We start from the raw sequence: 27,054 nt of genomic DNA, 5'->3' as shown, positions 1-27,054 counted from the left end.
CCTCTTTGTCTCCTCCTGTTCCTCCCTCCTCCTCGTCCCCCACCGGGAACAGCCTAGACCTCCGGCCGCCTGCTGCGTGTCAGCCCCCGGACACCTTCCAGCCAGGTCTCCTCCTCCTCGGCCTCCGGGAACTCCTCCCGCCCTTGATGGGAGCTCCCCGATTGGTTCCCGCGCCGGGCGAAGGCGCCCGCTGGTTGGTCGGTGGGCTGTCATCACGAGGTGATGCGACACCCTGGGGCGGGGCGACTATCCACCCCGCCTCGCTCTCTGCTCGGGGCATTTACTTTGCTCGCGGATCCAGGCTGCGTGTTTCCTAGTTGGGGCTCCCACCTGCCTCTCCCTGTCGGAGAGAGGGGCCACGCACAAGATCGGTGGGCCAAAAGGTTGGGTTGGGGTGCGGGAGGGCCTCGGGTGCTGGGCAGGGGGTGCAGGGCGGGGGAGGGAGGAGGCTGGGGGCGCGAGGCAGCACCCGGGAGCCCAGGGACTTGGCCAGGCCGGACGACGAGGAGGGGATAGCGGTGGCGCCCGGGCATCCGCCTACGAAAGGATCCCTCCCGGGTTCCTCCCGGTCCCCGGGGGCTCGCCGGTCGGGAAGATGAGCGCGGAGCTGCAGAACGGGCCCAAAGCCGGCTGCGTGGCCCTGAATGGGGTCCCTCGGGACAGCCCCACGGTCGTCGACTCGGGTGCCCTGGGCAGGCTGCAGACTCAGCTGGCCCCGGAGGAGGAGACCCAGATCCGGCTGCTGCCCATGACCCCCGGGGAGGAGCCCCCAGGGGCCGAGGGCCCCCTGGCGCCCCGGACGGCGCTCACCCCGCGGCGCTTTGCGGTGCTCCTGATCTTCAGCCTGTACTCCATGGTCAACGCCTTCCAGTGGATCCAGTACAGCATCATCAGCAACATCTTCGAGGGCTTCTACGGCGTCTCCTCGCTGCACATCAACTGGCTGTCCATGGTGTACATGCTGGCCTACGTGCCCCTCATCTTCCCGGCCACCTGGCTGCTGGACACCCGCGGCCTGCGCCTCACCGCCCTGCTGGGCTCCGGCCTCAACTGCCTGGGCGCCTGGGTCAAGTGCGGCAGCGTGCAGCAGCACCTGTTCTGGGTCACCATGCTGGGCCAGTCCCTGTGCTCCGTGGCCCAGGTCTTCATCCTGGGCTTGCCGTCCCGCATCGCCTCCGTGTGGTTTGGGCCCACAGAGGTGTCCACAGCCTGTGCCACCGCCGTGCTAGGCAATCAGGTAAGGACTAGGATGAGAGATGAGAATCGGATGCTTCAAGGGCCAGATAAAGGGATAGGCCAATGTGAGCGAGGCATAGGGATGGACCTTCAGGAGGCTTGTCTGTGAATGAATAGGAGTCAGCCTTGGCTTAACGAGGGATTTTTTTTTTTTTTTTTTTTTTTTTTTTGTCTCTTTGTAAAGACAGGACTTTGAGAGAGAGAAAAAAAAGTTTAAAGTGAGCACCTTATCACTTGGCTTTGAGAATTACCTATAAAATAATTAACTGAATTGGCTCCTATGTGCCTGACATCATAGAAGACTTGGCAATGCAGTAATGCATGAGACTTGGGTAGGTTTTTTTTTGTGTGTTTTTTTTGTCACCCCCGCCAGGGTATTTGCAGAAGAGGTATTGGATTCTGGGAAGTTTGTTCCATGTAAGTGGCCAATGTGAATAGCCCTGTTTAATTTTATATAGTATCCGTCTGCAGAGTGCTTGGTACATAACAAACACTTAAACATGACTGCTAAATAGGTGTCCTAGTGATAAAAATCTCACCAAATTCCCGAGTCCAATGACCAATTTTTAACAATTAAGAAAATGGAGATAAATCACAGATCTTGGAATCCATTGTAAAAGGGTGGCTTACATTGCCCAGTCTCCATTAAGGTGCTTCCTAGTCTTTTCTTACTCCATAGGTTCATATTCCATTAGTATGACTAAGTAGAATGTGTGGATTTTTAAAATTGCAGAATGATTCTCTTATTGTAATTTACATTTTGCATATGGAGTTCTATACTTTATGTGAATTGTATTGAATGCTCATTAAGCTTGAGGAGAATCTAGTTAAAAACCTGTACACCAAGAACTTCGCATCTCTCTGTACTACATGTAGCAATATATGTAGTTATGTAACAAAAGAATGTTACTTCTGCCCTACCTGGTTTGGCTCAGTGGACAGAGCCTCGGCTGTGGACTAAAGGGTCCTGGGTTCAATTCCAGCCATGGGCACATGCCTGGGTTGCAGGCTGGATCCCCAGTGGGAGTCCTGTAGGAGGCAGCCAATCAATGATTCTCATCATTGATGTTTCTCTCTCTTCCTCTCTGAAATAAAAATTTTTTTATTAAAAAAGAAACTAAAAAAATGTTACTTCCAATCCAATACTGTTTCAAGATCACAGTAAGATTTATTTAAAATCCATTAAAAAAAAGATAAGCTCTACATGCTTTATATTTATTTCCTTTCTCTAAAAGTGCAGAAGGGGTAGCTTGAACTATATTGCATCCAAAATAATTTACGACCAATATTTTAGTTGTTTGTTTCTGCATGCTTGGATAGGAACTGCTTACTTAAAGTATTTCACATTTGCAAAATTATATTCAAGATTAAGACTTCATTGAGCATGACAAATATTATCAACTCTATAGCCCTGGATTATCTATTTCATGGATAATAAATGGAAATGTTTTCTCATAGGTAGATTTCCCTCTAACCATCAGCACATCTCTGGGCCTTCTTCCTATATCTACCTGGCTGTTCTCAACCTTCCTTGACTCCAGTAGCTCATGACCCTCAAGTGTGCAACCTCAGCCTAGATTATGGAGTGGTCATTTATAATAATATACAACATTATTCAGCACTCACTAAAACCTGGCACCATATTAAGTCCTTTACTTGCATGTATCATTTAATTTGGTAATGTAAGGTAGGAACTATGATTTTCCCCAATTTATAGATGCAGAAATTGAGTCTTGAAGGGATGAAATTATTTCCTAAAAGTCACACAGCTAATTAATGCTAACATTCACACTCAAGTCTGTCTGACTCATGAATTCTAGATTTTAAATTACCCATCTAAAATATATCAAGCTATTGCCTTGCTTTGAACTTGCCAATGATTTACCATAGTACTTAAAATCTAAAGTCTACTTTGAATTATACAACCTTACTAATATGTCTTATTTGGTTCCTTAAACAATACTAAACTTGCATTTTGCATAAGCATCTTTGCAGAAGCATTCCCTCTGCCTGGGATGTTCTTCCTTCTTAGGATGACATTATTACATCCTTATTGTCACTGAGCTCTCAGTTTAAATTCATTTTAAATATCACTCAGTGGCAATTCTTGACAATCTCATTTAATGTCCAATCATTCTCTTATTACCTAATTATACGTTAATTCTCCATAGAGTGTTTATCACTGTCTGGTATATTTACATATTTATTTGTATATTTATTAGCCATTCCTTATTTTTTTATATATTTTATTGATTTTTTTTTTTTTTTAACAGAGAGGAAGGGAGAGAGATAGAGATCTAGAAACGTCGATGAGAGAGAAACCTCGGCCAGCTGCCTCCTGCACACCCCCCATGGGGGATGTGCCCGCAACCAATGTACATGCCCTTGACCGGAATCGAACCTGGGACCTTTCAGTCCGCAGTCCGACGCTCTACCACTGAGCCAAACCGGCTTTGGCAGCCATTCTTTATTACTCACTTCCCATCCCCGCCATCAGATTGTAAGTTTCACGAAAATTGGCACAAGATATCTGAACGTACACACCTATATCACCAGCATTTGTCACAATGCCTGGCACAGTGTAGAGTCTCCATAAAAATTTCTGACTATGTGGATGAGTTTCAGATTCACAGACACTGGCCAGCTGGATATTTCCATTTGGATCTCCCATGCGACCCCACCAATCAAAATTGACTTTGCCTCCTAGCTCTTTTCTCATTTCCAGTGCCACTGTCTTAGGTTTGGCTGCCTGCAGCCGTCACCTGGAGCTTGCGAACTGACCTTTCCATCCGCAGCTCTTGCTCTCTTCCCTCTATTCTCCACATCCATCCAGTGTGGTCTTTCTAATAGATCTGTCTGGGCTCTCCCCTGCAGTGGCTTCCATTGCCTTCCTGCCAATTTTTCAGCGTCACCTCTCTCCACACCCCCACCCTCACATGCCTACTCTTTCTCTGCTCTGAGGGAAACTGTGTGCTTTACGTACAGTTTCTCACAGGGTCATGCTCTCTGTACATGATGTCCCCTTGTCTGGGGATATTTCTACTTCACTTGGCTAACTCTAGTCTCTCTTTTTTTCTTTCTTTCGTTCTTTTTTTTTTTTTTTTATAACATATTTTTGTTCATTTCAGAGAGGAAAAGAGATGGCTGTGAAGTAGTATCTCATTGTGGCTTTGATATGCAATTCCCTAATGACAAATGATACTGAGCATTTTTTTTTTTTTCTCATGTGCTTATTGCACATTTGTATAGCCTCTTCAGAGAAATGTCTATTCAACTCCTTTGCCCATTTTTGAATTGGGATGTTTGTCTTTTTGTTGTCAAGTCGTAGGAGTTCTCTGTGTATTCTGGGTAGTAGACCCTTATCAAATATATAATTTACAGGTATTTTCTTCCATCCTATAGGTTGTCTTTTCTCAATTTTATTTTGCATATTCTTATTCCCTTTTTTATTGTAAGTATCAATCTTTAGAGCAGAATCATTTAGGTTAAGGAGCTCAGTGAATGCTTGTTGATCGGGAAGGTATCTGCCAGCAGTTCCTCTTTAAGGGTAGCATTGTAAAAAGACATTAGAACGGCCCTAACCAGTTTGGCTCAGTGGATGATGGAGCGTCGGCCTATGGACTCAAGGGTCCCAGGTTCGATGCCAGTCAAGGGCATGTACCTTAGTTGTGGGCACATCCCCAGTAGGGCATGTGCAGGAGGCAGTTGATGGATGTTTCTCTCTCATTCACGTTTCTAACTCTCTCTCCCTCTCCTTTCCTCTCTGTAAAAAAAAATCAATTATATATATATATATATATATATATATATATATATATATACTTTTTTTTTTTTTTAAGACATTAGAACGTGGTGCTTTAGAGTTCTCACATACACTAGCTGTCCTCTTTGTGTTGTATTAATTGGCAGTACGTGCTTTTTTCTCTCCCAATGTACCTGTTAACGGGACTGTTTATTTTACAGCTTGGAACTGCAATTGGCTTTTTGCTACCACCAGTGCTGGTGCCCAGCTCACATAACACCACGGAGCTTTTGGCTTATAATATCAGTACCATGTTTTATGGAACGTCGGCCATCTCCACACTTTTATTTATTTTAACAATAATTGGTAAGTGAATTATTTTCCCTAGAGCGTAGGTAGATAAATGCATGAAAAAAAAAGTCTGAAAAGAAAAACAACCAACCCTAAACGTTGTTATTACTATCGCAAATGCCATTTGCTTGTTTCATTCTTGCCGTTAACCCTGTCTTGCTCAGGGAACGAATGTCTACAGCTCTAGGGCTATGTCTGGCCCATCTACTTTAATATTGTAAAGGGTTCGAAGACTAATTCATCTCCCTTGTCCCCCTACTAACTCTTCTTCCCTGATAACTGTTGGGTTTCGAACCTTACCTGCCTCCTCCTTGCATATTCCTCTACCTGCTCTGCACCTTCCGCTAACCTATCCAGGAACAGGTTCTTGCCAATGCTTTGATATGATGCAGACAGGCTACGATCTTTCCTTGAATGATAAATCCTCCTGAGGATCCTCAATGTAACCATTGACTGGATCTGAAAATGTTGACCAGTGAATGCTCCTGGGCAGTGGCGAGCTGTCCAGCAGAATTTCAAACTGTGGCAACTATCTACTTGTTAGGCCACGCCAGCACAGCCCTGCTGCCACCCTCCGTCACTGAGTCCTCTCGTCGGGGCCTGTGTCTCGAAGCAGTCAGTCAGAATCAGCTGCAAGCAGCCATCATCAGTTTGGAAGAAGGTTTGGGAAGGTCTGCTTTTTAAAGTTTATTTTTAATGGGGAACAGTTTTGATTTCAGGGCAAGGGCTAGGTAAGGTTTTATTTAAAGTCATGTGCCTGCTAACCTAACTATAATACTGCCCTTTAGGCGCTCAGTATATCTTAATGTGAGAGGAAGGGCACTTTAAAGATGTAAGGCCATCTTTTAATCATTAAAACTTACAATTAAACTGGGGTTTTTCATTTATATATATATATATATATATTTTTTTTTTTTTACCATGGCTATAATAGTAATGAGATGTTCAAGTTTTATGATCTCCAAATAGGAAATCCTCCATGTTCAACGAAAGGTATGCTGAAAATGATAGAATGTTTTGATAGAGACTGCCTTTATAGATGGATTTCAGGTATAGGAAGCTCAGCCACATAAATTTAACTTCCCTTAAGGTAATGAACAAAATATTTTCTTGGTAGCATAAGAAATATTCTGACATATCCAGTCTACTTATGGTTGGTTTTTGTGTTTCAGTTAGTGAGTGGCATATTTGTTGTGTGCAGACTACTGAAAAAGGACAAATTATACCTGTACTATTTTAGCAGTTTAACAAAGTTTTAAAAGAAATCTATATATATATATTAAAATATATACATATACACATATATTTATTGTCTAAAGTTTTACTTATGTCTCAAAGAAATCTATATTTTTAAAAGCAAACTTTTAAGTATATTTTTCTGACAGCCATATTTGATTTGCTAGATGAAATATAGTTCATATGCATTTTGCACTCCTGAGTCTTCTATTAGCAATAGGGATTATTACAATAGAAAATCCTGTTTCCTTTGATTGCATATGAATCTTCACATAAACTCTGGTTTTTCCTTTCTTTATTGTTTTCAAATTGTCTCTTTGGAAGAAGTGAGAGACTAATAGATTGTATATGAAATATCTATAGATATGAAATTACATATGTGCACATATGTGCTTAAACATATATAATGAGATGCTACAAATATAAGATTTTTATCTGTTAAGGGAGAAGGACATATCACCTTGTGCTATTTGAGAACTTAAAAGAGAACTATGTATGTACATAATTACTTATTTATGTATGCATAGCTTATAGTTCACAGTGGAACTAGAAATGGGGGTGGGGGAATGTAAAACATGGACTGGAAATGGAATAGGAAAAAAGGGCTTACTGTTCGGCCTTGCTTGGTGACCAATCTTACAATACCAAGCCTAGTATAAAAGCAAAAAAATACACAGTTGTGATGTGAATGTCTTAGGTTGAAAATTGTGACATTTAAATGAAACTTTTAATTTGAATAAATTAAATATGTATCCAAATATTTGCAAGTGGGAAAAATTTGGGTTATTTAAAAAGTCCTTACTAACTTAAAGATCCTATGTTACTAAGAGACAATCCTACTTTCTTTCTAAATTCTACCCATAAATACTTTGGAAGCACAACCTAAATTATTTTGTAACTTATGTTTTCAGCAAGGTGACATATCTAAATTGGTCTTCGGCCGTCTTCCTAAAATACTGTCTTGAGGGTTCATGCCATGCAACGCTCTTACCCTCCCTCACCGAGCTTGAGTATAATTCGCTTGGCGTTTCTAAATTAACCCAAGCCTTCCACTGAATTGACACTACTACCCCCTTCTTATTGGGAGAACTCTATTACGGCCTCTAACATTTGATTGCTGGATACGTACCAGATATGCTGAAAGGCACACTATATGCTTATCTAACTTAATTAATTGTTTTATTGGCACAAATTTTTGGTGGGGGGGGAAAGGGGGGTTAAGAAGGCAGTTGTTTTTCAGTTTCAAAGGAAAAAGCCATCTTTCGTCCTTTGGAAATGCAGTACAGGGTCACAGACCAATGGTTTTTTTTTATTCCTTTTTCTTTCCTTCATATAGACCTAAATCCAACTTTATTATATCGTGTAGCTGGTAGACACAGGCCTGGTTTTTGTTCCAGAGGGCAACTGACTGCCTGAAATGAAAAGATCACACTTCTATTCAGAAGATAAATCTAGTGGATTTAAAGACTATTATCAAGGATCGTTTTTATTTTGCATTTGAGTTCAGATCTGAGCCATTTAGACTCATTTTGCCATAGTAAATAAAAACCGAAGAAAATTAAGATTCAGTAAATATTCATGACTACCTTGTAAGCATTTTTTTGCATTCTGAAAATTTGCTTTACGACTGTGTGAGTTCTGTATGACCAATATTAATAAAAAAAGGTATCTCCTATCTTAACTAGGACCCTTTCAGGAAAGGACAACAGACTTCCTCAACAGTGCAAGGAGCAGATAGGGTGAAAGGAAGAGGAGAAATTGCAGCAACTTAAACATTTATGTCTACCAGTCCTCCAATGTAAGGATATTATAGAGTAAATATGTATGAGTTATGTCTCCTCTTGAATTAATTGTGAGACTTGTAAAACTAGAAGTCTGTTTTAGTTATATCATAATTAATCATGTTTTGATGAGTAAAGAACTTTAAGTTTTTAATGTTTAGTAGCAAATAGAAGAATTAAAGAACTGCAGTATTATATAGAAGCTTTAAGGATCATTTCTTTCTCAGTGATTTTCATAGCTGGCTGGGTATTAATAGCATTTGGAGAAAAAAAATTTTTAATTTAAATTCTTTATTGTTTAAAGTATTACATAAGTCTTCTTCTTCCACCCTCCCCCCCCCAGACGTCTCCTAAGCCGCCCCCGACCCCCAGAGAGTTTTGTGTTTAATACAGATTCACAGGTTCTGTTCTAAAGGTTCTGATTCATTGACTCTTGGATAGTCTCATAAAATCTATTTAAAATTTCTACGTGATTATGATTGACAGCCAGGTCCATCAGACCTAGCCCACTTTTATTTATTTATTTATTTATTTATTTATTTATTTATTTATTTATTTTTATTTTAAAAATATATTTTATTGATTTTTTTACAGAGAGGAAGGGAGAAGAATAGAGAGTCAGAAACATCCATGAGAGAGAAACATCGGCCAGCTGCCTCCTGCACACCCCCTACTGGGGATGTGCCCGCAACCAATGTACATGCCTTTGACCAGAATCGAACCTGGGACCCCTCAGTCCACAGGCTGACGCTCTATCCACTGAGCCATACCGGTTTCGGCAGACCTAGCCCACTTTTAAACAACAAGGCAGGCCTTCCTTGTTGGAAGAAATAGCCACTATTAAAAAAGAGAGAGAGAAGAAAAAAAAGTTCTTGTCTTTTAGAAAATATTACTTTTTTCTGAATCCATTCACTCTATTTCATTGATTCCAAAATGTACACTTTTATCATGAAATCTCTGAAATTGAAATGCTTTTAATAATCAATGCCATCTAAGATGAATATGTTCCAAAGTTCTGTTCTACATTATGCCCATACTTAACAATACCATATTGTGAACTTAAAATTTGTTATAAGGGTAGATTTCATGTTCTTTTCCCAATAATAATTTTTTAAAAAAAATCAATAGCATATAACATTGGTGCCAACTGAGACATGATTATGTGAAAACCTTCTATGGATGCCTAGCAAGATCATTGAGTGCCAGCATCAGACCATCTTAGATTCAATGAAATACAGTATTTTCCACTTTATTTTGGTTTAAATTTTTGAGTCGGTTCTAAGACTAGATTTTGATTTCTGATGTACCAGGTTTTAGCAGTTCAGCTCTTCTAGTAAGTAGTCTTGACTTTTGGCTAGCCAAACCCTACAGAAATCTCTCCCTAGCCATCTGTTGCAGGAAGTTAGTGGATCCTTCCCTGCCCAGCAAAAGGGCAGTCTTCTAAATGGCTGCCTGAGAAGCCTGTGAAACCCTTTCCTAAGTCCATAGCAATGGGCGGTGCTATGACCTGCAGAATCAGAAACCATCACACTTGTCTGTGTCTCAGCTCCACCCCTAGCTCTCCCATATGCAGCTAGAGTGAGTCAGCAAGCAGTCCCCCTGAATCCACCTGGACCTTTTCAGTTCCAGAGGTGGGATTGGATACATAATACTTTTGCCAGATTTCAGAAGAAATAGTTACTAACTCAAGACAATCCTCTAAAAGTTCAGTAATATATTGGCTTGCTCCTACCTGATGTTACCTCTACTTACAAATTGAACTAAAGTTTAGAAATAGAATTGTTGGATACTTAATAAAGATTGCTCTTGCTTAACTAAAACTGGAATAATCGGTGGGCAAGTTTGTTACGAATTGCTAATGGTTTTGCAGTTTTGAATGGTCCAAGTCACTGAGTGTTAGTTCGTTTCAATGCCAAACTAGTCATCGCTTAGAAATCAGTGGAAAATGAAAAGCATTACTCTTGGGCTTTCACTGCCTCTTTGAACGTAAATTGAATTTAGTCACCTCACTACTGACGCTGCATTTATTTAATGACCTTTTCATGTACGTTTCCAGCATTCAAAGAAAAACCTCGCTATCCACCAAGTCGGGCTCAAGCAGCCATTCAAGACAGCCCCCCTGCAGAGTACTCCTATAAGAACTCAATAATGAACCTGTTCAAAAACATTCCTTTTGTCCTCCTATTGATCACATATGGTGAGTGGTTTTCTTTTATCTCCTTTGATGTCTCTATAAACCTTTGAGCATGGTAGATTGTTTTCATTTAATCTAGTGGTTTGAGCATTCATTAGTGCAGCAGAGTTGTTAACTCTATAAAAGTAATGATAGCGTAGTCACAAACTTAAATTTTGAATTAAAAGCAAAAACTTTAGGGAGGATTTTCTTACGTGTTTTTAAAATAAACGAATAGACCTCGAGCAGAGAAGCAGTGCCTTCTTTTGTGCATTCCATGGGTACTTTAGGTGCTTTCTGAACTACAGTTAGGGCTGCTGGAACCGTGTGGGAAATGCCATCAACAACAGTCTTGTTTGACCCAGGGCAGACTAGAGTCTATCCTGACTCCTCGAACAAAACTAAGACATTAAGGTGGTCACTTTGACAATTATAACTTAAAGGAAAGACTCACCCTCCCAGATCTTTTCAGATGGCTGACAAATACTCATCTTAACTCTGTGGCTTTAACTGCCACTGTGGCTTTATTCTTTGTTTCCTATATTGGCACAGTTATATTCACAGCCAACACCCCCTATATCTGTCTTACTTGCCTTCAGAAATCATTCACTTCTGTTTACATCATTAGGGGAGTACACACCCTAGTATATAATTGTTTTACAGGTTATAACAAATTATGCCCTGACCTAAACTCTTACCCTTTTATCAGGATTAATTCCTTTTTTTTTTTTTTTTTTTTATCTAATGAGTTCCTGAATCTAAAACTTCTAACTAGGAAGTAGAGTGGTTCACTATTATTTCTTAGAGCAAAATCATTTATTTTCTTTTTTTAAAATATATTTTAATGATTTTTTTTTACAGAGAGAAAGGGAGAGGGGTAGAGAGTTATAAACATTGATGAGTGAGAAACATCCATTAGCTGCCTGTTGCACACTCCCTACTGGGTATGTGTCCGCAGCCAAGGTACATGCCCTTGACTAGAATTGAACCTGGGACCCTTGAGTCTGCAGGCTGATGCTCTATCCACTGAGCCAAACCAATCAGGGCCAAATTCATTTCTTTAGCCTGCCATTTAAGGTGGTATCTTTCACTATTTCCCAATACAAAATTCTCTTTCAGTCAAATTTATAACCAACCTCCTGTCAGAGACATACACAATCACACACACAAGTATGCATGCCTCCACATGCATATATACTTTCATTCTAGTCTCTGTAACTTTGTGCCATTATTTTTTGTACCTGAAATGGGCAAGCAGTTCTACAACAGCTAGCTTAACAGTTATCTCACTGTTGTTCATTCTATTTCACTAGTAATTATCAGATATCAACAGATATCTGATAGATGCTGTGTGAGGTAGGAAGAAGAATGATAGGTATACGATTTCTGTTCTGAAATAATTATAACCCAATGGGAAGATAATAGAAACATCTGAAAAGTAAATAACAGTGTAAGAGATGTTTATCAAAAGGTAATAAGTTGTACAGCAAGTGCATGCTAGAGGCACATGCTTCCACGATTACTAAAGAAGAAAATGGGAAATGTCACCTTTGCGCACATTTAAAGTCAGTGGCTATGCCACTCAGTGCGTGGGAAGAGAAAATCTGGAATATTTGTCAAGAGCTCTAATGACTAGAACATTATGCAGCTACAAACATGTGATCCTTGGCAGAAGAGAACTATATAGAAAATTGCCCTGGAATCACTGATTACCTATACAGGAAAAGCAGAGTAAAATTAGGTCTCAACATCATACCATACACAAAAATGAATTGTAATAAATTAAAGACAATGGCTAAAAAGCAGAACCTCAACGTTTTAGAAGGAAGTATAGGAAACCACATTGGTATTCTTAAAAGAATTTCCTAATGCAAAAAGTACAAACTTAAAAGGAAATGATTGATAAAGATGATACTATCAAAATCATGGTCTTTTCTAAAAAGCATCAGTAAAATGTAAAAAGACACATACTATGAGAAAAATGCCTGCAATGTATATAACCAACAGAGGCTTAGTACCTATATATAAAAGTAACTCCTATTGATCAACAAGAAAAGAGCAAACGATCCAAGGAAAATGGAAAGCATTCATGTGTTTGTGTCTGTGTAGTGCTCATATGTGATGCTCAACCTTACTAATAACCAAGGAAATGCCAGTCAAAACCAGAGCAAAGTATACCGATAATATCACTCAAATTGCCCCTCCCTAAAAAGTTTTTTAAATTTAGTGAAAACAGGTTTGACAAGAATGTGGAGTAAAGGAATTCTGCTGGTAGTGAAAACTGATGCAACCATTTCGAAGAGCAATTTGGCCTTATCCAGAAAGCAGTCCTACTCCTACGTATATACTTACAGAAACCCTTATGCAGAAGAACAAACACAGAGTAATCATTACAATATTGTATTAGCAAAAACCTGGAGAACATTTTCCTATCATAATCTCTAGTAAGTTAGGTGTTAATTGATCAGTGTTTGTTGACAGGATAAGAGAGACATACATTGAAGTGTATTCACACACGGACTATTTACACAGCAGAACTAAAAATGTCAGCATTGTTAAATATCAAAACCATAATATTGAGAGATAAGAACAACTTGGAATGGATACAAATAATATATTATTTATATAAAGTTTAAATACACACAAAATTCCAACTGTAGTTTATGGATACACATAAATATCTAAAATAATAAATCCCAAGATCCAGATCAGGGTTACCTCTGAGAAATAATAGGAGAAAAGGATAAGATTAGCGAAGGTCTAAAAATTGAATCTGAAGCAAAGATGATAAAGTGTCAATGTTCAACAAAGCTGGGTGAAGAGGAAGAGTGTTTGCCAAATTATTCTCTACTATTTTATATGCTTGAAATATTTAGTAATAAAGAGAAAGAGAGAAATAATAACCTTAAGTTTCAACCAGGTTAAGAGATTTACCTAAAGCCACACATTATGTGCAAGGAAACACCAGGATTCAAACCTAGATATATGCTTCCTGACAACCAGCTGTTTTATTTCTCTCTTTTAAAGTATTCTTTAATTAATATTGTCTTATACTAATTTGCCTTGTCAGTCTTGATGCAGGGGTGAGATCTCTGAAGCAGGGATTGTGCCTTCTGCTTCAATATTCATTAGCTCAGGTATACTGTGGGCACTCAGTAAGCAATTCGTTGCTTCATTGCCATATTCTAGTACATTGTTATGCGTGGGGGCTCTGATTCATGGTCAGTATATCAGAATCTAAATAATGATAAATGGTGTAATGACAGAATTTTCCCATCATATTCTCTAGTAAGTTAGATGTTCATTGATCAGCCCACATCCTGAAATGGCAAGAGTTCTGAATTTTCTCTGTCAACTGAGAAATACATTGTATTTTCACAATTGTTACAGAAAACTCCATGACACTTTATGAACTGGTAATGGTACATTTATTTATAGTTTTCTGCTTATTATTATAGGTATCATGACTGGAGCATTTTATTCAGTCTCAACATTATTAAATCAAATGATACTGACATATTATAAGGTAAGCTTCTGCTGATATTGTGTTGCATGCTTGGCCAAGAATTTTCCTTTAGCTGTACAATTGCTGTTAGCATGATCATAAGAATAATGATTTATGACCTTGTTGCTATAAAAGATTTATATTTGTTTCAATGGAGAACACATTTTTTAAAATATATTTTTTAATTGATTTCAGAGGGGAAGGGAGAGAGAAAGATAGAAACATCAATGATGAGGGAGAATCATTGATGGGCTGCCTCCTGCACACCCTCTATTGATGTGCCCTTGACTGGAATCAAACCCAGGTCCCTTCAGACCGCAGGCCAACACTCTATCCACTGAGCCAAACCAGCTAGGGCGCAATTGAGAATACATTTAATCTAATTTATAAAACACACAAAATGGAAAACAGAAAGTTATTATTGCTTTGACAATGCCTGCCTTTTTAAAATTACTATTCTTTTTTAAAGAAATAGTATGACTGGTTATATGGAAAAAGACAAAAAACATTTTAAGGGAAACCAACACAAATATGAAGAAGTAAATATCAAGCCCTGACCTCTCTTTGCTTTTGAAAGGAGGAAGCAGTTGTATTATGTAAAAGCTGTCAGATTAACCTCCTTTTCAGGCACCGGTGACTGACTTAGGAATTCTAACAAAAATCACTGTATTTCTATTTGTACAGGATCAAGAACATTTCCCTTTTTGATTTCTCCATATTTTAGGCTATTTTTTTCTGGTTTGAAAATATAATGTCTTTTATATGTGCTCCCATCCTAAAACACATACCAAATCTTCCTATTATGTGGTATGCTTAATTCTATCTGATTATTTCCATTGACTATGTGAAGGAATGGGAATGTGAAGGATGCATTAGAATTAGAAGTGCCTGATTAACTTCTTACGAAAATTCTTTTAAGGGAGAAGAAGTGAATGCTGGAAGGATTGGGCTAACACTGGTGGTCGCTGGGATGGTGGGCTCCATTCTCTGTGGCTTATGGCTGGATTATACCAAAACATACAAGTAAGTGAAGTTAGATAGATGTATGGTGTTCATTTGGTTTTAAAGAAGACTTTGGCTTTTAGTTTTAAAAAGTTAAAAAAGTGTTATTACTACAAGACTCGGATGCTAGGCACGCTTAGGTTCCCTTCGCTTCTGAATGTTTCTGTAGTTTACATATTGTAAACTACATTTACTACATTGTCCGATTTTGTGGGTCATATTTATTTAAATTTTGAGAGCTTGGATACATTATGAACCTGTTCTCCTCCAATAATACTCATGCATACCACTTCCTTTTTTTTTTTTTTTTTTTTAATATTTTATTGATTTTGTACAGAGAGGAAGGGAGAGAGAGAGTTAGAAACATCGATGAGAGGGAAACATCGATCAGCCGCCTCCTGCACACTCCCTACTGGGGATGTGCCCAAAACCAAGGTACATGCCCTTGACCGGAATCGAACCTGGGACCCTTCAGTCCGCAGGCCGACGCTCTATCCACTGAGCCAAACCGGTTTTGGCACATACCACTTCTTTAAAAAAGTCCTTTCTGAGAAACATTTAACTCTGACAGAAGTTTTATGCTGCTTTTTTTTCTCATGTTGTGAGCTTAAAAACAAGCAAAATGTTGTTATTTCCTACCAGAAAATTATTATTGAGCATAAGGATTTTTTTTTTTTGGTATAAAAGTTTGACTACAGTGTCCCCAACTATAGCACCACTTGGCTATAATATAATACACAATTTAAAAACACTATATTGTATTACATCTATATGGAATCAACAAAATGATAATGCAAAAGGAAAATGAGTAATACCAACTGGGAGTCTGAGAAAGGGGTTTCAGAGGCAGCATCTTCTGCTCTGAGCCTTAAAGAAATAGTACAGTTTTTAACAGGCAGAAACTTTCCATTTGCTTGGGAGGAATACATGGATGAATGAATGAAGGAAAGTGAGATGAATAAATGGAATGAATAAAATATGGAACTGTGTCCTGTCCTCCTTCAAGGCCCAAAATATGTTTAATACCACTTATCTAACCCAGTGGTTCCCAACCTTTTTTTGGCCATGCCCCACCTAAGCATATCTAAATCCTGATGCTCCTCCCACCCCGTGACATATAATTCTTATTATTCAAAAAGTGGACTCATATTCATAAGAAAGAAGCTTAAAAGGACATTAATTTGGTCTAAACAAGCTTCCAAAGAACATGGCATCCATGAAAGAGAAAAATAAAAAAATGAAAGAAGAGCTGAAGTACTGAGGAAGACATCACTAAGAAACTGTTTAAAAATAATAATAATATGAAGTGATATTTTTTTTAAAAAAAGCAAATAGCTGAGACCAGTTTGGCTCGGCCTGCGGACTGAAAGGTCCCGGGTTCGATTCTGGTCAGGGACTTGTACCTTGGTTGCGAGCACATCCCCAGTAGGGGGTGTGCAGGAGGCAGCTGATCGATGATTCTCTCTCATCGATGTTTCTAACTCTCTATCCCTCCCTCTTCCTCTCTGCGAAAAATCAATGAAATATATTTTTTTTAAAAAAAAGCAAATAAAGTTCTAAAACAGAATAGAGAAATGAAATGCATAAATATGTCACAACATATATTTATATTCTGTATATGAGGCCCCCAGAACCATAAGAATGCAAAACAAAATCCGTTAATAACTCATTATCAAATTGTCCCCCTTAAAAATAAAATTGCCCCCCTGTGGGCATGTGCCCCATATTGGGAACCATTGATCTAACCCCTTTCAAATTACCTCTGATCTTGAATTCTCCAAGATAGTTCTCCCACAATTTAAGATAGCACTTAATAGTTTTTGGTCCATTATATAATTAGAAAACTTGATAGTTATAGAAATGTGTTCTCTGTTGCCCTGGGTATTAGGTTAAGTAGGAATTGTGGCAAGCAATGTATGGTTCCTGTCCTTACGACACTTGTGGTCTAAATGGGAAAAACAATTCAGTAACATTAAAGAAATTAAATAATAATAATACAGACTAAAACAGATGTCATAAGTCCAACAGACATCAAGTACCAATTATTTGGATAGCAGAATGATAAGAAATTTAGAAGAAAGAAACAATGTTGTAAGCTTCAATGGTTAGGAAAGGCATTTCGGAAGAGGAAGAATTTAACCCAAGTCTTGAAATATGGATAGGAGACATAAAAATGATATTATCCGTATCAATATTCCTTCCTGTACTAGCATTAGATACGGTGTGGGTTTTGTTGTCTGCTGTTGTTGAAATTTAAGCTTTGAAGTCCATGCTTTGGTAGAAATATTTTCCATAGGTAAGGGAATCCTAATCTTGTAAACCAAAGTTTTTATTATTGTGTGGATAGAGCAATGGCTAAACCACATGGTGATTATGTGCTTAGGATACAATACTAACAATTTTGTTTTGTTTTGTTTTGTTTTGTTTTAGGCAGACTACTCTGGTAGTTTACATTTTGTCTTTTTTGGGAATGGTTATATTTACTTTCACACTGGACCTTCAATACATTATCATTGTGTTTTTTACTGGAGGGGTGCTTGGGTAAGTATCAAAGGTGATTAGGAGGAATAGTAGCATGCTGTTATGATTCCGGAATATTACTACTGTGGGTTTTAATTAACATTAAATATATTCTTACTGATTTGAGAGAGAGAGGAAGGAAGAGAAGAATAGAGAGAAAACCATCGCAATCGGTTGCCTCCTGCAGGTGCCCTGACGTGAGATCAAAATTGCAACCTCGGTGCATGCCCTGATCGGGAATCGAAGTGGTGACCTTTTGGTGCATGGGACGACACTCAACCAGCTGAGCCACACCTGCTAGAGCTACTGTGGTTTTTTTAATTTTTAAAGTTCATCCAAGGGTTCTTTAACATTTAAACTTTCAAAGATTCATCCTGTGCATATAAATGTGTAATCGCTTAGAAATATAAAAAATAGTTTTAAACTGGATTTAAAAAAAAATTTTTTTTGGTATATGTAGGTGAGAAATGGATAAGCCTTACTTAGTCCAAGTAACTTTATTTTTCTCAGAAAAATATTAGACATTGTTTTGCTTCTCAGTTCTGTGTTCCTTGGGGGTCAATGGATGCACAATAAAAGTGCCTTTCACATACCAACTTCAAGACAGTACCTTCCCGTGGTTGGCAAACTGGCTCTGTGTGCCACATGCAGCTCTTTGGTCCCTTAAGTGTGGCTTTTCCACAAAATACCACCGCCTGGGTGAGTCTATTTTGGAAAAGTGGCGCTAGAAGCAGTTTAAGTTTAAAAAAATTTGCTTCTCAAAAGAAATTTCAGTAGTTGTACTGTTGATATTTGGCTCTGTTGACTAATGAGTTTGCTGACCACTGGCTTAGCTGATCATCCGAATGGGCCTAAGAGGTAGAATGACTGTCTCCATGTGACCCTGCCCTCCTGGTAACCCTGTAATTCTGGATGCATTTTCCTAGTTTCTTCATGACTGGTTACCTCCCCTTGGGCTTTGAATTTGCTGTTGAAATCACGTACCCTGAATCCGAAGGCACTTCATCCGGTCTTCTCAATGCTGCTGCACAGGTAAACCTCTGATTCCCCTTCCACCTGAGATGATTGGCTTGCCGAATATTCTAGCAGAAGATGAGTTTGACCCTAGCTTTTGTTTTAAAAACTCCACTTTTGAATGAATGATTCTAGACGTCAAATCAAATGAGTAAAAGTGTTAAGGAAATTCTGGGGGAAGCGTTATACTTATTTTTTTTTAAAGCACATTTGATGAAAATAATTATTTTATTTTAGATTTTTGGAATTCTGTTCACGCTGGCTCAAGGAAAGCTCACATCAGACTATGATCCGAGGGCAGGAAACCTGTTCCTCTGCGCCTGGATGTTTGTAGGCATCATTTTGACAGGTAAATCGGGCTATTTTTCCGGCAAAAGTACTTACATCAGATCGTCTTTCTGTTTCATTTTCACATATACTGATTCTGAATGGCTTGGCAGACCTCAAGACAAAGATGAGATAGAGAGTAGGCTACGATTTGTTTTCTTCCAATGATATGAAGCTGTAAACTTATCTTTCAGGTTTCAAATGCAGTACAATCACCCTGCACAGAAAACAAAACTGTTGCAACAAGCCACAGTAGAGCTGGAGGGGGCATTCCCACCTTCAAGTTCTGATCCTGCTACTCACTCACTGTGCGATGTTAAGACAAATGACTTCCCCTTCCAAATGCTCCTTTCCTCAGTTAGGCAATAGGGTATTTAAAAGCCTGCCTTCATGCTGAAACCGGTTTGGCTCAATGGATAGAGAGTCGGCTTGGGGACTGAAGGGTCCCGGATTCGATTCCGGTCAAGGGCATGTACTTTGGTTGCGGGCATATCCCCAGTAGGGGGTGTGCAAGAGGCAGCTGATCGATGACTCTCTCTACTCAATGTTTCTAACTCTCTATCTCTCTCCCTTCCTCTCTGTACAAAATCAATAAAAAATATATAAAAATAAATAAATAAATAAAAGCCTGCCTTCAAGGGTTGTTATGAGGATTAGTGGAGGTGTCTGGCACCTAGGACAAGCATGATCATGTTAGTTATTACTACAATGTGGCGGTGGCGTAAGAAGTCAGGTGGTGGCGATGGAAATAGCATTTGGCATGGTTAGCCAGTTCTTACACTTCTTGGGTGTAATCAGAAGAGCCCTAAGCAGGAGAGTGGGCAGTGCCCCACCGCCAGAGAAAGAGCATGCTGAAGAACCTGGACCCATAGTTTGTCCAGACTCACAGTGTAAAACTGGGTTCAGAAGCAATGCCGGTCCAGTAGTGCTCTCTGCTCCAGACTGGCTTCTACTGTTATTTCACTTGCTCGTTTCTTTCTGCCACCCTTCACCAACACGAGAGACAGAATCTATCCAAAACACAGAAAGCAAGGCTTTCTTATGTTTTTTAAATACCTGATCATTCGCTTTGAAACACCCAACATGAAATCTTATCAGTAGTAAACACTTATTTCGGAAATACACAACTGAGATCACTATGGTTCATTTGTTATGTCTAAAGAGAGTGAGTGTCCCCTTTGTCCTCCAAGGAAAACATCCCAAAGAGCATTAGAGATCTGCTCCCCGACATATGTTGTCAGTTTGGCTCAAATAAACTCATAAAAATTCTCTAAAAACAAAACAAACAGCAAAAAAAAGCACATGCTGCTATGAGGGAGTTCCCCCCTGTTTACTTCAGTTAGCAATATAAAACACAAAACTTTGAGGCATGTAATACTTTAACTGCCCTAACTACTGATCTGTCATAAATAATTCCATGTTGACTCTTCATTTCCAGGAAAAGTAACATATATCTATCAAATAGTGTTATTATTTTTAATGTATTTTTATTCATTTCAGAGAGGAAAGGAGAGGGAGGGAGGGGGAAAGAGAGACAGAGAGGGGGAAAGAGAGACAGAGAGAGAAAATGAGAGAGAGAAACATCAACAATGAGAGAGTAATCATTGATCGGCTGTTCCCCACTGGGGATGTGCCCCTGACTGGAATCAAACCGGGACTCCTCAGTCCACAGGGCCACATTTTATCCACTGAATCAAACCACATAGGGCGTTATTGCATTTTAAAAAATATATTTTTATTGATTTCAGAGAGAGGACAGCAGAGGGAGGGAGAGAGCAGCATCAGTGATGAGAGAAAACCATTGATAGCCTGTCTCCTGCACACCCCTACTGGGGATCGAGCCTGAATCCCTGTACCAGGAATCAAACAGTGATTTCCTGGTTCATAGGTCAATGCTTAACCACTGAGCAACACTGTCTGTGCTGCTATTGTTGAACTTTTGAAAAAGGAAGCTGTTTTGAACTCTGTTTTCACATTACTTTTATAATCAGATTCATAAATGTCAATTCAAATAAATCAAGTGTAGAAAATTTATTATGTGGAAAAAGAACTTTGAAATTGTTTTACATTGATGCTATTTATTAACGATAAAATACACATTTTCTCCATATTAAAAAAAAAAGTGAGTAGCCTTTTTAATTTGACAAATTGTACAACATTGTAGAGCTGATCAATCAATGGCGGTCATGGCTGCAATTTAAAGCTTAGTGTTTTAATATCTAAACTGCTTTTAAATATGATCTCATTGCACATCACCAGTTTCTTCAAAGTCATTTACATATGTCCAATTAGTTCAGCATAAATATCTGAATTTCTAAACTGCTGGTATCAGCAATGGAGCAAAAGTATAAGGGACAATGTGGATTTCAAAGGATGCCTTGGACTAACTTTTACAACCCAATTTTACTTTGTTTTATGACTGATTAGATTAGTGAACTACCCACCAGCTTTTATCTTCTTTGCTTATTTCACACTCTCCTTGAGCAGTCAGTCTATGCATTAACTACCACTTACACTAGTAACTCCAAACCTGTGTCTCTTTTACATCCAATCATCTATTTATCTTCAGACCTAGATGTTACATGTCTCAGCCTGTCCAGGACTGTACATACCATCTTCTCATCACACATATTCCCCTTGTATTTTTAGTTTCAATGACGAGGATCACCATCTATTCATTCCACTTTTTTCTTTGTCCTCCCTAGGTTGTCTATATTCTTTGTGGGTGTGTTATTGAGCATTTAATGACCCTTTTTATCTGCTTTATGTCCATTTTTCATATTCTATCAAAGCAACGAGTCTTACGGTTCTATTCTCAAATATCTCTGAAACTTGTGCCTTTATCTCCATTCTCACAGATGCATGCCTCTCTCAGCAGGATTAAAACCTCTTAACTGACCTTCCTGTCTCTAATCTTGTTGTCAATAATGATCCTCCTCGTAACTGCCTGACTGAGCTCCTTCAGTTATCAGTCCCAACGTTTGTGCGTGTGCCCAAAGCTTCAAAAAACCAATATTCAAAATTTCAAAGCTTAGAGTAAGGAAAGGTTCACTTGATGAAGACGGCACCGCCAGCTTGAGAAGATGAAGGTGCCATAGACATTCCTCAAATCCATCTTAAGAGAGCCCAGAATTCAGGCTTCTTTTATGTCAAGGGAAAACTAAGTGAGGAAAGGAGGGCAAGATGTGGTTGAGGATTCCAGATATCTGGGTACCAACAGGGATCCAGGGAAGAAGGTGAATCTCTAAACCTCTTGGTTCCTGGTCCACTGACGTTGACCCCTACTGGTCTGAGCTTGCTCTTGAGGCTCCTGCAAATGTTTGATAAGCAGTCGTAATTTTGTACATAGTTCCCTATATCCTCTGAGAGGCACCCCCAGGCAAGGGCTGTTGTTTCAACAACTCAAGCCTCAAGCAGCATTCCTCTAATGATGAGCATATCTACCGCAGGAGCTATTTGCCTGAAAGCCTTGGGGGAAATGCAGGTTACAATTAAGATAGAGTCAGAGAGACAGGGAGTGTTTCACTCTATTATAGCCCTGATGGTGTCCTCCCCGCTCAGATGCCGTGTAAACTCTACACGGTTTCCACCGTGCGTACCAGCCCAGTCTCATATCCTTTCAGTCCGCAGGCCGATGCTCTATCCACTGAGCCAAACTGGTTTCGGCTTTTCCATGATCCCGGCTTTTCGGCTTTTCCCCTCAGTGATCCCTGACTACTTCTAGTGCCAAGAATAGGCTAAACTCTTCCTGTCCCAATATCATTGCATATGCTACAGTATAATCTGCCCACCCAGAAGGCTTTCCTCTGTCCTCTCATATGTTTGACAAGTTCCTACTCACTGTTCAAATTTCAATTCAAATGTGTCTCCCCTGGCAAGCCTTCCCTGACTTCCTTTGCCTGACACAGGCATTCCTCCCCACCTCCACCCCCCCTCCCCCATGTTCCCATGACACCTTATACAACCCTGAATTGTTGCAGTTATCATACAGTGCCTACGTGTCAGTAGCTCCCTACATTGGAAGGTGCTTTAGGGAAAGAATTGCACTGTACATCTTTATGTCCTTGTTTCCTGGCATCCTGTAATTTGTTCACTAATGAATGACTTGCTGATTAAGCCAATGGCTTAGAGAGGTACTGTTACTTTTTCCACACCACAAGGATGCTATTGAATATTATGGCACTATGGTGTGCTAAACTTGACAAGGGCAAAAAAGACTCTGCACTGCTTAGAGAAAGTACAATGCTACTTACTCCGCGGTAACTGTTGATGCTTCTGTTCCAGCGTTAATCAAGTCTGATCTGAGAAGACAAAATATAAATACAGGAATTACAAACGGCGATATTAAAGCTGTAAGTAATAAATCCTTTCATGATTATACTATTGAGGGATGTGTGCATAGAATAAGTGTGAAGCCAATCTATTTCTCAGCTCGCTCTTTATTCCTGAGCCGATTGTTGAGCTGGCATAAGGCATATGCCAGATGTTATAAATTTTCTCCTCTTCTGATTCTTTCCACAGGTGCCAGTTGATAGTCCCACAGATGAAGAATCAAAAACTGTTATGATGTCCAAGCAGTCAGAACCAGCAGTTTGAGCTGGAAGGAGAAGTTAGTATCATGTGATGTGTGAGCTGTAAGGCTTGCTTCATAGGTTATGAGGAATAGACACTTACTTGAAAACTATTGTATGGCTCCTACATGCAATCACTGTTTTTGCTTAATTGTTAATGGAAGCAATATTTTGCTTACACTGTTTTAACACTACCATTATCTAATGAGTGTCCCATTTGTAGTCTTCTATTGTCTATCTGAAAGTAAGCTTCTTGATATTTATTTTTCAAAAGTAAATGTTTTTCTTTTTTTTGTGGAAAATGGAAGCTTGCATGTGGAAATGATCGTGTGGAAGGTCTAATTCCTTTAAGTCACATAAGAGGACATACAATTATATGTAAAAATGCCCAGTAGGACCGAGTGTCCTCGTGGCTCCCTTTCCAGCTGTCAAACCCCATGAGTCCAGTGTGAATCCAGTGTAGCCACAGGACACGTCAGTCCACCGAAGGGCAGTGCTGGGATGCTACTTCCAGACGACTGCTACGGTTTCCCGCCGCTTACATCCCTGTTACAAAGCGCTTTGTAACAGGTGCCGTCAATGACCGTAACACCATTCAGTGTGCAGATTGAGCCCACCCACGACTTTGGTCTTCTGTTCTAGTGAAGCTCAGGAGCCAGACACAGGTTGATTATCTTGACTTCTCTGCTCTGCCTTCTTATCATGGGAGAAATGCTAACCTATATTTTTTCACTCCGGTTTGAAATAGAGAAGTTTTGTAGCCATTGGCTTTTTTACTTGCCCCCCCCCCCTCCACCCCCCAATATATACCTTTCTAGAAAGAAAATTTCATTATATGTGTAATTGGCTTTTTCATGATTTCTTTCTTTTTTTCTTCTTTTTAAATATATTCTATTGATTTTTTAGAGAGGAAGAGAGAGGGATAGAGAGTTAGAAAGATCGATGAGAGAGAATCATCGATCGGCTGCCTCTTCCACACCCCCTACTGGGGATGTGCCCGCAACCAAGGTACATGCCCTTGACCGGAATAGAACCTGGGACCTTTCAGTCTGCAGGCCGATGCTCTATCCACTGAGCCAAACCGGTTTCGGCTTTTCCATGATTTCTTGTATCACATCCTATACGTTTGCCTTGAAGATTCTTAAGATAAAGAAATCTGTGCTCAGCTTGGGTGGTCTGGTTTAATGGAGACCTCTTAAAATGCTGGCTAGCCTTGGGCTGGTGTGGCTCAGTTGATTGGAGCATCATCCCATGCACCGAAGCGTGGTGGGTTCAATTCCCAGTCAGGGCTACCTAGGTTTCAGTTCGATCTCCGCTTGGGGTGAATGTGGGAGGCAATTGATCAATGTTTCTCTCCCTCTCTCTCTCTCTCTCTCTCTCTCTCTCTCTCTCTCTCTCTCTCTGTCTCTTTCCTTCCTCTCTAAAATCAAAAAAAGGGCATGTCCTCAGGTGACATCAAAAAAGTTATTGTTGATGTCAGAGAGGAAAGGAGAGGGAGACAGAGTTAGAAACATCAATGATGAGAGAGAATCATGGATTGGCTGCAATCCAGGCATGTGCCCTTGACTGGAATCGAACCCAGCACCCTTTCATCTGCAGGCCGATGCTGTATTCACTGAGCCAAACCAGGTAGGCTCTTCAGTGTCATTTTTTTGTGACCATTCCCCTTTAAGAAATTCTCCTTTGAGAAATACAGTGCCCAGGCATGTGCTCCCTCGGGTTATCGAGGGAGCGGATCTTGTCTTCACCACAGTCTCCATACCATAGGAACAGTCCGCACTTTCACACGCTCAGGGGAAGCAGCATAGGACCAAATGTGTTCCCACAGTGCCTACCTCTGCGTTTTGTTTACAGTGAGAACTTAGACGTTGTTCACATCCTGACTCTCTAAACCGATAAGGGAATATCCTCTTCAAAGTGATGATATTTAACCGTCGTGATATTTATATTCTGTCCACACAAACAAGAAAAGCCAGCCAGCTGTGCCCTTGCTACCCTGGAAGTGAATTAGCAGCTCTAATCTGAGCATCACATAGTGCATCGCTTTATACTGAAATGATAACATCCTCTGTAATCAACCGAGTATGTAGACTCTTACCCCAGAGGCTGTATAACCAGAACAACTCGGCTGGGAGCCAGGAACTCCACGTCCGTGTCCTGGATGGATCTGTTTCTAGCTGTCCCTTCATCCGTAAAAGGAATGTGTTCAATTTGATCTCAGAGATCTTTTAGAAAGTCATCATGGGGTGGACCAAATCATGGTGCCACAGGAACTTAACTAAAATACAGCTGAGACAATCCCTGGGCAATTGGATAAACAACTATGGTTGTTACTTTATGGATACAGAGATTTAAAATCTGTCGTTAGCCATTTTATTCAGTTGGTGAGAGCTCTGGCAGAATATGCTGACTCATTAACGTCCTTAGTTATTTACATCAAGGCTTTATGGCCCAAAATATATTCTAAGGTCCCTCCTCTGAGTGGTTGTTTTTATTTTTAAACTGCCAGTGTTATTTGAAATAATCATGTACTTATTGAGTTCCTGAAATTAAAAATAAAAATGGGAATACTTTATTTCTGAAAAGCATATACCTACATGTCACGTCTATTTTTCCTTGTTGATTAATAAGAGAATGAAAGCTACGATAAAATACAAAATGAATTGATAATTTTTCTGTCATTTGAGTTAAAGTTTTCTGTAATGTGTCAAACAAGAATATCATATAGTTTTGTATCATATCTTTGGGAAATGGAGTTGGGTAACCAACACGTGTGCAAATTTTTAATCAAATGATTTGAGAAAGGAATCAGATACTTTCCATAGCTGTTGCATTTATTAATGTCACAAATACAGCTTTTGCCTTCTGTGAATGTGGGAAAATGTCTTCAAAACTCTGTTTATGCGTAAACTCAGAGTATTTTTGGGAGAATCCCCGTCTAAGTCATGTTGTTCATGTCCTGATTTTTTGCTCTTTGTAATATTTATCAGTACGCTCGTTCTTCAGTATGTCAGATTGGAAATAAATTTATTTTTCTAATGTTTATTTTGTATGGCTTTTTTTTTTTTTTAAGATCAGATACTTAAGTACACATGGGGAGTGGAAAGAGATAATAAGATTTCAGAATGGGCAGGGGGGAGGGAACGAGGTGATGTGTGGAGCTAAGTCAGAGAAGCATGGAGGCTGATTCCTCTTCTTACTTTGACGCTGTCCCCTCCTGGGCAGATTGGCCGCCCGCAGTGAGCCACCCTGGGACACTACCCCTACGCTTCAGACTTCCCTCCATCTTTTTCTCCTGGTAGCACCTGCCTGTACAGTACCTATGTCCTATAGACGTATCCTTTTTCCTCAAGGCCTTGCTGTTTAGCATCATAAAAGTGAGAAATGGGGTGAGTTTTCACTGAAAAATGGGGTATAATAAATGTTCTTATTTCTAAAAGTAGAACTGGGTTTTTGTTTTTTTTTGTTTTAACATATTTTATTGATTTTTTACAGAGAGGAAGGGAGAAGGATAGAGAGCTAGACACATCGGTGAGAAAGAAACATCAGCTGCCTCCTATACACTCCCTACCGGATATGTGCCTGCAACCAAGGTA

At 39.6% G+C, this 27,054-nt stretch overlaps 2 protein-coding genes across 3 annotated transcripts in view; one reads left to right on the top strand and one right to left on the bottom strand.

Moving 5' to 3' along the window:
• Window positions 1–27,054, bottom strand: part of SPATA45 (spermatogenesis associated 45) — a 67,131-nt gene that overhangs the window by 16,344 nt on the left and 23,733 nt on the right. Inside the window, exons 2-3 of the mRNA XM_084865577.1 lie at window positions 23,141–23,188; window positions 2,158–2,321 (exon numbers count right to left, since the gene is read on the bottom strand). The gene's annotated coding sequence lies outside the window, so the exon portion shown is untranslated. The remainder of the gene's footprint in view (window positions 1–2,157; window positions 2,322–23,140; window positions 23,189–27,054) is intronic.
• On the top strand, window positions 269–26,501 carry FLVCR1 (FLVCR choline and heme transporter 1). Of its 2 annotated transcripts, XM_084865555.1 has the most exons (11): window positions 269–1,237; window positions 5,200–5,344; window positions 5,874–5,990; window positions 10,403–10,543; window positions 13,978–14,045; window positions 14,944–15,047; window positions 17,457–17,567; window positions 18,473–18,578; window positions 18,798–18,909; window positions 23,172–23,239; window positions 23,409–26,501. In XM_084865555.1, the coding sequence occupies exons 1-11, from the start codon at window positions 596–598 to the stop codon at window positions 23,481–23,483; spliced, it is 1,689 nt and encodes a 562-aa protein (XP_084721681.1). In that variant the 5' UTR covers window positions 269–595; the 3' UTR covers window positions 23,484–26,501. The 2 variants fall into 2 exon arrangements, with proteins under 2 accessions (XP_084721681.1, XP_084721682.1); XM_084865556.1 differs by lacking the exon at window positions 5,874–5,990 and having other exon boundaries at window positions 541–1,237.

The sequence above is a fragment of the Pipistrellus hanaki genome (genome assembly GCF_964339955.1).
Source record: "Pipistrellus hanaki genome assembly, chromosome: 18".
Taxonomy (NCBI): Eukaryota; Metazoa; Chordata; class Mammalia; order Chiroptera; family Vespertilionidae; genus Pipistrellus; species Pipistrellus hanaki.
The sequence above is the reverse complement of the archived record's forward strand: the minus strand, read 5'-3'. Positions and strand labels throughout refer to the sequence as shown.

What these genes read in the sequence shown, in the direction of transcription:
- FLVCR1 (XM_084865555.1), top strand. Translation starts at nt 596, where the DNA reads ATGAGCGCGGAGCTGCAGAACGGGCCCAAAGCCGGCTGCGTGGCCCTG. An exon ending in TGTAGGCATCATTTTGACAG is followed by an intron (nt 18,910 to 23,171) that starts GTAAATCGGGCT and finishes CTTCTGTTCCAG; the next exon opens with CGTTAATCAAGTCTGATCTG. An exon ending in CAAACGGCGATATTAAAGCT is followed by an intron (nt 23,240 to 23,408) that starts GTAAGTAATAAA and finishes TTCTTTCCACAG; the next exon opens with GTGCCAGTTGATAGTCCCAC.